Here is a 12,506-nt window from a genome sequence, read left to right as displayed (position 1 = left end):
TCGATCCCTGATCCCTTTACACCGTTTTTGATGGATACCTGCCGCTTGATTGGTTCCTTTCGTGGTTTCTAGGTCCAATCGGATCGAGTGGATCAGATTGTGATCTTTCTAGGCTTTCTCATGCCGCCAATTCCTCTTCTCGTGTGCATATATGGATTTTTCTTTCTGGTTCGGCATCCCCGAGCATGAGCCTCGTTTGAAAGGAAAATAGCTTCTTTAAGAAACTGATTAATGGAAACAAGTTTACGCGATTCTAGGCGATAAATCTATTTTGCGGTCGGTTGAAATTTTTGTTTCAAATGACATGCCGCTGAGTTTTGATAGATTAGCACAGGATGAGGCTTTTTTAGTGTACACCCCATAAATTTCCAAGACCTGAAGCAGCACTGTTCGAAACAAGCATGCTATTTAATGAAAGAGTTTACTTCTGGAGTGGAAAATAAATTCCTGGTATTATTTAGGGTAGTTCTATGCACAATTTGTTATGATTATTTATCATGGAAATGAAGGACTCATGTCCAATCTTGTAACTCATTTCCTTTATGTTTGAAATGGATTTTGTGGGATCTTTTGAACCCTCTTCTCTTCAAGTAGAAACTACTTTAGCAATAATGAGATATTCACTGATTCAATGCCTTCTTGGTTTGATATATTTACCTTTGGCTTTGTCTTGCTGAATCAGTATCTCATGTACTGCAAATGCTTGCATAAATCTTCATAGCCAAGTAATATTTTGTTAGTGTTGCAGGTGACCCCCTTGTCTTCTGAACTATAAAAATCTAAAAATTAAGGTTCAAGTAATTTATCTTTATGGAGATATGATTTAATCTATATGGACCAGGATTTATCAGGAATACTTTGATTCACTTTTTTTTAGTGAACTCTAATGGTGTTCTCAGCTGAACCAACCTGAAATGTTTAACATTGTTATTTGTTGCCAAAATTATTTATTTAGTTTTACTTGTTATACCAATTTTTTCATCAGAAAGAAGCAGTACGATTGTTGATACTTGATGCTCTCTTCTTCATTGAGGATCGAAAATATTTTCATACTCTGTCATACATTTCTTCTGAGATGTTTAATAAAATGTTCCATATTTATTAAACATTCCTATGATGTTTACTGTTGTATATGTTAAAACAAGGGCTCAATGGAACAATATGATCATTTTTTTTCACGATGATTTATAGGCTTCGTCATACATGCAAACATGATCCCAATTTACTTGGTACTAACTTTCAGTATGCAGTGAACAAAGAAAGGATATCCCAATTCAATTGACAATCTTGACCTTGTTATTCTCAATTTTGCAGGTTTAAACTGGGAGATAAATCATTGGAACACGTTCCTGTTCTGCAAGACTGCAACAAGACAATTTAACCGTCCTGATTCCTTTTGATCCCTCAAAAGTGATTCAACTGTCATGGCAACCAAGGTCAGTATTAATTGTGGTGCTGGTGTTCTAGTGATGGATAAGATATGAAGATAATTCCTGATATCCTTCTTAGCACATGGGGTATTCCCCTTATTGATCAACTTTTCATCACCGGCTCCTCTCCTTTATTCGGTGACCCTGCTTAACCATTTGCCATCTCACTTATCTAGGGTGTTCTTTTATGAGAAATTTCTTTCTGATGAGGATTGTGACCATCTAATTGCCTTGGTAATTTACTTTCCTGATAAGTTCCCTAATTGTTCATTGTATGTAATTGTGTAAGAAAGCTGCTTGTTTACTGCAGGCTCAAGGCAAGCTAGAGAGATTAGTGGTTGATGCCAGCAAAGAAAACAGTGTGATGTATAGCATTAACGTCAGCAGCGGAATGTTCGTGCCCAGGGGCCAGGTTACTTTTTTTGTGCCTGATTGAAGAACTGAATACCTTAAATCTTCGATTCTTTCAAGATAACATTATTGTAACTTCCACTTACAAGATCCTGCATTTTCCCTTAACTTCTTCAATACAGAGACCATGTTTGATGCAGTGCAAATTATATTACACATCAACTTGCTAGAGTTTATTACTCAAATCATATACACATCAACTTGCTCACATTTATGCCATATTATCACTCCTGGTTGTCCATTCTAGTTACAAGTACCACAAAATTTCAGATGAAAATAAATTTGCCATTACACAAGATTCCTTGAAGTTCCAAGCCCATTGGTTACATAACAAAGTATACATCAGTGTATGTGCGTGTTTGCGTGTGAAATCCTGTTAAATTTCTTGTATTTTCTTTTACAGGATGAAGTCGTTTCCAAAGTGGAGGAAAAAATATCATGATGGACCTTTCTTCCAAAGGGTATTATACTCGATTCCTGAACCTTTTGAACCTTAGAATTTTCTACTACCTTGTTATACTTAACTCGGCAATTCAATAATCTTCTGGCTCACAGAATATGGAGAGGACATGCTGATAGAGCATACACCAGCCTATGAAAGTTAAGAACCACATTACGATTATTATCACGATATTTCGAGATTGGCTGTTGCTGGTCACCGGGTTGCGACTGTTCTTATGTATCTATCCACCATTTCCCGGGGTGGTGAAACAATTTTCCCTCAGTTCGAGGTGAGATTATTCATTCAATCCATTGCTCAAAATTTTATTTAAATGATAGCTTGATTCAAGGATTTATTTAAATAAACAAGTGTGCTAACTTGATTCATCCGACAGCTAAAACATGCCCAAACGAAGGACCGCCCTTGTGAAGCGGCCGGCTACACTATGAAACCTATCAAAGGTAGTGTCATTCTTTTCTTCAACCTTCACCCCGATGCTACTCCAGATGCGATGATCCTGCACAGTAGCTGTTCGGTGCACGACGGAGAGAAATGGATTGCAACGAAATGGATCCATGTGAGGAACTTCAAGCAACCAACCCATGGTTCTCGACGAAGAGTGCACAGATGAAGATGATAATTGAACAAACTGGGCCTTGATGGGGGAATGCGAGAAGAACGCGGTGTACATGTTAGGGACTCCAGACTATTATGGATCATGTCGAAAGAGCTGCGGTGCATGCTAATGCCTTGAAGCCACTCCATTTTGAAAGCACCAATTATACTTCCTCATCCCACTATTTCTTGTGCATTTAATCTATTTATTTCAGAAACTTTTGATGCAACTTTAGGAGATCAAAAAGTGTTGTTCGGTAATTTTAGCAGCAAATAGACAAACTCTAGCTAAATTTATAGTGTTAATACGTCAATTTACCATAATTCCAGTTTTAATTAGATTTTGTATTAGAATTTAGCATCTCTCAACTATTGTGAAATCACTGTATTTTTAGATTTTTTTTAATTGGTTCAAATTTGAAAATGTGTTTTTTTACTGAAATGAATATTGAAAGATGTGAAAATTTATTTAAATGATATTATGTTATATAGATGTTAATGAAGGGTAGCTAGTTTTGGTGAAATAATTATTTTTTTTCAATTATTTCCTTTGATAAAAAAGAAAGAATTTGTTTAATATAATTATTTATTTTTAAAATTAGGATTTAAAATTTATTGTGAGTAAATAAATCTTCTGATTAATATAGAATGAGCATTTCTTTTCCATTTTTTTAAATACAAAAAATATTTTTTATTATTATTAAAAGGGTATTTCTTTTTAAAAAATATATAATTGTTTTCTAATATTATTGTAATAATTTTAGTGAAAATTACAATAAAATTTTTAAGTAATGATTATAAAATGACAATAAGTCTCTCGCTGTGATAATAATTTTATTGTTGTGCAATGTTTCATTCTACAAATTTTTAATAATATTTAAAATTAGTAAAATATATTTAAAAATATTAAATAATTAAAGTCAAAATTAGTTTAACATTAATTAACATTATTTTATAGGTATTTTCAGGATATAAAATATCTTTTTGATATTTTTCTAAAATGGTGTGCCCTTGTTATGATTTCTTCAAATGTTAAAGCTTTAAATGAGTTTTTCCTTATGATCTCCATATGCCACATCAATAATATGAAATTTTATTGAAATATTTCCAATGGTTAGAATTTTAAATGAGTTTTTTTAATCTAATTCATAGCATGAATTATATAACTTCATGCATATTACATCAATTTTGTGATAAAAAAATAAGTTTGAATTTTCACTATTGTTTTTAAACTATAAAACTTAAATCTCACCTTTATAATGGTTCAAGGATTTTTTTTTTAAAGATTTTACAAACCTTTTATATAAAAAAAAAAAAATCCGTTAACAGTTGTCAGTGCTCTAAAATTAAGCATTTTTGAATGTATCCAAAAAAACATCATTTGTTGTGCTATCAACAACTCAAAATACCAAAGATTGTTTTTCATCTTCTTTCTTCAATGCATGATTAATTCAACTTAATTATCATTATTCTTTTTTAATGAGTGGATTCAAGTAAGTCTAACTCGATGAGTTTAATTCGAATTAGACTCAATCTAATGATCAGATTCATTTGAGTCTAACTCAATGAGTTTAATTCGGATTAGATTCAATTCAATAGTCCAATAGTTCATCATATTTTAGTCAAAGTAAAATGAACTCATCTCTAAATCAACATGTTCTTTATGTATGACCTAATAAGTTTTCATAATGTTGACAATGTATCTAAAACAACATTTTACATACATAAGCAATAAGTGACATCTAACAATACATGCATAATTATTATCCAAGTGACGAGAATGTCGAGATTTGACCTAATCTTTCTGTATTTATTATTTTATATAACTTGGTCTTTCTATTCTTGATATCTAGAATAATCAATGAGATATAGACGGTGTTATTCTCTAATCATTCTTTGTGTTTCTTGATCCCTAAGTAAACACACACAATCAAATAAATTCAATATCTCATATTGACTAATTTAAGCATGACCATGTTTTTTAGTAGTCCTACTTAATCAAGGGGTTCACAGATATCACTTCCATCATATGGAAGGGATAGATCTCATCTACATCACTTATATTCCTTCGCATAACTTATTATATACCCAGTGATCGACTTTATAGTCTACCTTGTTACAAGTAACGTTTGTCGATACCAAAGTACACAACTCCTTACGTAAGAAACTATAGTGACTTTAGGTCTAAAGATTATTTATACCAATAGTCACTATAAGAATATTTATAACACTCATATAACCACGGGCGGAATCAGAAAAAAAAATTTCAGGGGGGCTGAATTGTACAGATATTTTTTTTACGACTAAATAAAAATATTTAATAATTAAAGTTTTACATCAACTCTTGCATAATATACGATACTACAGTCTACAGAAACTATACACATAAAGTCTGAAATTTAACGAACAAAGGAGTTAAGCTCTAGACTCTAGTCTATTCATTTCCACTGTGTTGATCCCTCCAAGGCTCCAACTCTTGCATAATATAGGTTGCTGCAGAAACTACAGCCAAATAAACATGAACGTCACTCATATAAATCATAATATGCATGAAATTCTTATGAGATATAGTGTAGAACAGAGCAAAAAAAAGAAGTTCAGAATTTTGAGGAATCAATGATGAACAAAGAACACTTTAATAGCAAATGTTTCTGTCAATACAGAAGCAATAAGAAATAGGTCTACATCTCATTTTGCAACCCACTTGATGACTAACAACAGGAAACACTCTCCATGCAAAAGCTATTAGCCATTTAGCCTATTAAGTTAATCACAACCAAATAACTAATTGATCTTATTGAACACTTAGGATTCTCATTTAAATCATATAACAGGCTGCAATACTAATACTTGCAATATCTGATTGAAATGATATTATTAGAGTTTACCAAGAGTCCAAGAGACTAGAACTCGAGAGCCTTTCCCTTGTCCCACTTAATACTAGACCGATTCTCCATAACCTGATAAATTAACATTGAGAACATTTAATCTAACTTGCAAGAGAAAAAAACTAGAAGTTTAGGAAAGATTAGTCTACCTTTCTTCCATAGGTGAGCTTCATTTCCGGGTTGGCACAGAAGTCTGCGACGACTGACGAGTCGGTACAAGAGGAGGCAATTGGATTCTACGAGACTGCATTTGTTGAAAATGTTGTAATATTTGCTCATTTTCAATTGTAGAAAAAATATCCTTTTCAATGTATACAACTAGACTGTCATTCATCCATTCATCTCCCATTCTATTGCGTAAATCAGTCTTCACAGTCTTCATTGCAGAAAACACTCGTTCAACCGAAGCAGTTGCAACTGGTAAAACTAATGTCAACTCTATCATACGATAAACCAATGGGAACACCAAATGTTTTTCAGTCTCAACCAATTTCTGAGCAAGAATTCCCAAGTCATCAATTGAAGAAAAGTAAGGATCATCCCGCAGATTATAAAAGTAACTCATAAGTTGTTGTTCCAAAAATAAATAATCAGTACCACAGAAGTCCTCGGGATAAAAATCAGTAAGATGGATGAGTTTGTGAACATCAAATTGAGAGAAAGAATTTCTTGGATGAAGACATGATATGCAACCAAGCAATTCTGTACTACCTTCTGAAAAACGATTATTCATCTCTTGTATAATTAAATCAACAACCTATCATTTAAATTTGCAACCATGATAACATTAATAATCAATGAAATATCTTTAACAAAAAAAAATAGATTTTTAGAAATAATACCTGACAAAAAATCTCCACACGATAATGATGAAAATTGGTGATGAGCTGCCCTCTACGCCTACCATGACCACGAGTTAGCATGTTGTCCTCCATATCAAGTATTGGAATCATATTCAATTCACAAAATGTGTTAACTTGTTCCAAAATTATCTGCCATCCATCTTCCCTGAAGTCTTGTAGTCGACATTTCACACTTATAACTAAGGACATGGCTTGAACAAAATTTTGATCCCCTTGTTGTAAGGAAAGTGATAACTCATTTGTAATTCCCAATATATACTTCATCAAATGTAATACAAAAACAAATTGATAACTCTCCATCTTCTCAATTAAACCTGCGGCAACACCTTTATTTGCAGAATAAGAGGCGTCATCATATACATTTCCTAACACTTCTATCACTGAGGACCACATAGAGCATAAACGAAGTAATGTTAAGTAGTGTGATCCCCAACGAGTATCTCCAGGTCTTGCTAAACTAGTTTCTTGATTTTTTTCCTTTTCCACTAGTAATTTCTCCACTTTCCAATTCAGCAATTATTTTATCATGTCGAATCTTTCTAAGTTGATCTTTCCTCTTACAAGATGCTCCAGATATATTCACAATCATAGTGATATACCCAAAAAATTCACTCACAGTAAAATTATGATGGGCAACAGCAACAAGAACTAATTGGAGCTGGTGAGAGAAACAGTGAACATACATTGCAAATGGATTTTCTTGTAGTATCAGATATTTCAATCCATTGAACTCACCACGCATATTTGAAGCTCCATCATATCCTTGGCCTCTCAATCTAGATAATGATAAACCATGTTGCACAAATAAAGCATCAATAGCCATTTTCAAAGAATGAGAACTGGTGTCAGGCACATGCACAACTGCAAGAAATCGTTCAATCACACATCCTTTTTTATTCACATACCTCGAAACAACTCCCATATGCTCCTTCACTGAACTGTCCCTAGCCTCATCAACCATCAAAGAAAAGAATTTATCTCCAATATCATTGATTATAGCAAGTGTAATCTCTGAAGCACAAGTACATGTTAAATCCTTTTGAATTTTTGGGGAAGTCAATTGATTGTTTGCAGGAGCATTTTGTTTTATAACTTTAGAAACCTCTTCATTTCGTTGACTATACCATTCAAGCAACTCAAGAAAATTACCTCTATTTGAAGAACTAGTTGACTCATCGTGTCCACGAAAGGGCAACCCTTGCTTCAATAGAAAGCGTGTCACATCCAACATTGCTGTTAAACGAGTCCGATAATCAATTTCCATATCGCGACTATGTACTCGTAAAATATTCCCCACACTATGCCTTTGATCTTGAAAAGCCTCAAATTGTATTCTAGCTTCATTGTGACAACTATTCACAGTCCCCATATGACGATTGAATCTTTCTAATGCCCTTTTCCAATTGTTGTATCCATCTTTTATAAAGGCATTATCTACATTTTCTTTATTTAAAGGTTTGAAGAGATAACACCAAAAACAAAATGCAGCATCTTTTGATATGCTATACTCTAGCCATGTATATTTTTTATACCAAGTTCCTTGAAAACTTCTTTCTTGATTACCAAAAGTTGTTTTCGGATACACATGATCATTTGGTTGACAAGGCCCTCGGAGCGCATACTCTCTTCGAGCTTGATCTCGAATAGTAATATCAAATTCTTCAATTGGTTTTCGTAATCCCGGATCACTAACAATATCATCCAAATTCAATTCTACACGGGATTGATTTTCTACTTGTTCAATAGCATTCGGCTCATTAGAGGAGCTAGAGCCGGAACTACGAGTTCGTTTAAAAAATCTCTCCATATCCTACACAAATAAATAACTAAAAATAAATTATGTAATGAACAACTACAAATGTAATGGAAAAATATATGTTGAACTAAAACTTTAATAAACTACCATAGACCACAGTACCATTGCCAATTTAATAGAAATATAGAATACTCATGGAAAACTAAATAGTCTAAACTATAAATGTAATTCTGCATATTTTACAAAAAAATAAAATAAATAATAATGGAAAACTACCAATCTAATAGAAAACTAAACTATGGTAAATTCACTAAATTGTAATATGGACTGTACATTTTCAAAAAAAAATCAAATAATAAAAAAAATTTAAAACATAGCAAATCTAAGTTCTAACCTTGTGAAGAAATGGTGTTGAAGCTTGGATTTGGAGGCTTAGAGTTAGAGTCGAGAGAGACTGCGAGTTGGAGTTGGAGGCTGGACCTGGAGACCTTGGTCCTTACTCCTTGGGCTTGGACTCTAGTCTCTAGAACCTTGGTTGGAGGCTTGGAGAGTTAGAGTTGGAACTTGGAGGAGAGTTGAGTAACTTGAGTGGGAGTGGGAGAAGAGCTGAGGACTGAGGAGGAAGAAGTGGAGTTAGGGACTTAGGGTTTGAACCGCCGTCTGCGAAATGCGAAGCAGCAGGCAGCAGCTGCAAAGCAATTTGGGGCTTTTACATTTTACAAACCCTGTTTAATGTTTTTTATTTTTTTTATTTAATTTATTTAACAATGGGCCCCACCTATTATTGTTTAATTAAAATTGGTAAAAAAAATAAAAAAAAACAGAACAAAACTTTGTCTTCTTCGGCACAGCCACATAGACGCACACTGCACACACGCTTCACACTTCACAGGCCGGCGCACGCACTACGCACAGCAACACAGCACAGGCACAGCCGTCGCGGCATGTCGGCACCAGCGGCGGTGCATGACGCTCCGCCACAGGGGAGGGCCATCAGTGTCCGGCAATGACAGTGGCCAGTGGACGGCGCGCCGACGTCCAGTGGTCCAGGTGGAGGGGGGGGGGGCTGAAGCCTCCTCATTCTGGTGATGTAATATAATATAATATATCTTAAGTCAATTAAATCTGGATTAATTTTTAGGGTTACTCTAACCCAACACCTCTAAAGAAAATTAATCAGATGAAACTGAGATCAGATTAACTTTTTCCATTTATCGCTTTCTATTCTATGGAACCAATAAAACAAATATAATAATTTTCAAAATCTATTAGAACCAATAAAACAAATATAATAATTTTCAAAATCTATTAGAACCAATAAAACAAATATAATATTTTTAATCAAAATTATTGCATATTACTTTTTAAAAAAATATATTTTATATTAATTTTTCTCGATATGAATTTTTCATTAAAGGGACTTTAATAATTTTTGCAATCAATAGATATAATTTTTAAAATCCCATTCAAGTTTCATTAATATTTTTATTCTTTCTAAGTTATTTTATTTTGTTATTAAATTATTTCATTTGATTGATATACTTTGGAAAAAGATAAAACAGTAGAGAATTTTAATTTGCCCTAAACCCTAAATATTAAATAATTTTTATAATTGATAAGATGTTGACCCTTATCATAAGGATAAGCATCAACACTATCGCTTGCTTCTTCTATTCAATAGCCATAAAAGGAAATAAAACAAAGAGACAAAAAAAAACAGAAGAAGAAGAAGAAGGAGAAGATGGCGGAGTTGCAGAGATCCGCCGTAACTTTCCGGCGGTCGGGCTCGTCGGGGCTGGTGTGGGGCGAGCGGTTCCTTTCCGACGACGAGGCCTGCGGCGGCGGCGTCTGCGAGCTGAGACGGTCGCAGTCCGTCGGATCCACCCCCGATCGCCGTAGCCGCGGCGAAGGCGGCAGCGGCGAAGGGCGCAGGCAGGCGTTCCGCGCCGCCGAGGTACCTCCGGCCGCCGACCCGCCGTCGCCGGACGTCCGCGGATGCGACATGCTCTGCGGGATCTTCGGCACGGCCAGGCACGGCCGCCGATCGAAGCCGAGGCGGCGCTGAATTGGGGGGAACAGTGCGTTCTGCGCGAGTATGTATAAAATTCTGGACCAAATCCATAAAATTCAAGCTTTTGCTGATTTTTAATTCTTCTTGGACCGATTTGCAAAATGTGTGGTCGGCGAGAAATAAATTAGATAAATAAATCTTTTTCTCCCTTTTTTTTTTTTGAAAACTAAAAAAAATGAAATAATTTATTAATGGTATAGTCATGATAGAGTCATTTTTCATGCAATTATTTAAATATTTGGGGGAAAACCCATTTATTATTGAATTTATGTAACATTAGTGGAGAAAAAAAAAGTGATGGTCTAGATAAAATGTAGACATATAAATTATACAAGATATTTTTGTCCTAACCTATCGATTCTTTGCATGAGGATATCAGATATACAATAAAATATTTTGTATCTGTGGGATAAGGTCATACAACTATGTTAATCCTTGAGGACTAAATTCTTAGGAGAAAAATTATATTTTCAGTCTTGTAATTTATATTTTTTTAATTTTAATTCTGTTAGGAGTTAATTTATATTGTAACTTGTAATATTTTTTAATTTCACTCTTTTTCTTTCAAAATTGAAATTTTTTAACAAAAAAACATCTAGTTTATGATTGGAATATAAAAAATACATGGGTCATAAAAAATTAAAATCCCCAAATTCAATTTACAATTTATCATTTTCCGTTGAAAAATTTCAATTTTAGAGGAAAAAAGATTGAAATTGAAAAATATTATAAGTTACAGGACTAAAAATATAAATTGACTCGTAACAAGACTAAAATTGAAAAAAAAAATGTAAGATACAAAACTAAAAACATAATTTTAGCCTACTTCATAATCAATTTATTACACAGCAAATTCTTAGCCTACTTCTTTAATTTATTATGATAACGATCCATCTAACACCTCCAATCAAAAACATAGATCTGAGTTTTTTTTTTTTGGTCATATTTTTAACATGCTTAATAATAAGCACAATGTTTTTTTGGTCATATTTTTAACATGTTTAATAATAAGCAAAGCATCCTCTTATTCTAAAGGAGTGTATAGGAGGGTGACACATTTTATATAATACGATAGGGATTAAATTTCGATGAGCGTATGTTTTTGGAGAAAAATTTCTCTCGCCCCTTGGCTACCTAGCGATCGGATTGTGAGAGACATTTAGGATGAACGTAATCATCTTGCTATCATAAATAAAAGAATAATGCTCCACGGGCATGAGCGTAATCATCTTGCTATACTAAAAGAGAGAACAGTATTTCACGGGTGTAGCCGAGTTAGTACTCCGAGGTTCATTTTCATAGAGAATACGTTTCTCTCATGTAAGATGCCGCTTGATAACTTAATTTACCATCTTTTGGCAAATCTTAGGATGGACCGTTAAGAGATCCCTGAGATAGAATAATTAGTTTAGAGTTTAAATAGGGGACTGAAGGTCTCTTAGATGGTTGTTTATATGGTTTGTATAAATAACTATTTTAAATTTAGATTTTATTTGCTGAGTAAGTTTATTTGGAATTAAATTAACAATAAATCTAAATGGTTAATCTAAAAGTAATACATAATCATTAATATATATATATATATATATAGAGAGATAATTTTAAAAATTAAATATGAAAATAGAGAGAAATAATATATTTGACTTATAAAATATTACTTGGGCATCCTTAATAATGATGCTAAAATTTTAAATGGGCGTTGTTTTCTTCTATTACTTCGTTATAGAAAATTACTCTTACGGGTGTGATCACTCAGAGGAATAATTAAAAAGATCAGAATTCGAAGAATGAATAATTTGGAGTTGAAATAGAGGATGAGGAGCTAAGGGCTCCAAATTGGCGTCGGAACAGGTAGATCTGATGGTCAAGATGATGTCTAGGAGCACACATCATATGATAAAAAGTGATTCGTTCACTCCAGCGTTCTCGTCAATTTGTCTCTAGATCAACACGAAGGAGGTAAATTACGGATGACTACTAGTTATTAGTATAAGTGGCAAGACATAAGGGGAGACATGCTCGGACACGTC

The 12,506-nt window shown here is 33.6% G+C and overlaps 1 protein-coding gene and 1 pseudogene across 1 annotated transcript; both read left to right on the top strand.

Annotated features, from left to right (window-relative positions):
- Window positions 1–1,335: 1,335 nt before the first annotated feature.
- LOC121999793 lies at window positions 1,336–2,614 on the top strand (annotated as a pseudogene).
- A 7,477-nt stretch (window positions 2,615–10,091) lies between these two features.
- Window positions 10,092–10,640, top strand: LOC122000578. The gene has a single exon (XM_042554949.1). It carries the CDS (start codon window positions 10,147–10,149, stop codon window positions 10,468–10,470), a length of 324 nt encoding a protein of 107 aa, XP_042410883.1. The 5' UTR covers window positions 10,092–10,146; the 3' UTR covers window positions 10,471–10,640.
- The last annotated feature ends 1,866 nt before the right edge of the window (window positions 10,641–12,506 follow it).

The sequence above is a fragment of the Zingiber officinale genome, chromosome 7A (genome assembly GCF_018446385.1).
Source record: "Zingiber officinale cultivar Zhangliang chromosome 7A, Zo_v1.1, whole genome shotgun sequence".
Taxonomy (NCBI): domain Eukaryota; kingdom Viridiplantae; phylum Streptophyta; class Magnoliopsida; order Zingiberales; family Zingiberaceae; genus Zingiber; species Zingiber officinale.
This window is presented reverse-complemented; position numbering and strand designations above follow the sequence as displayed.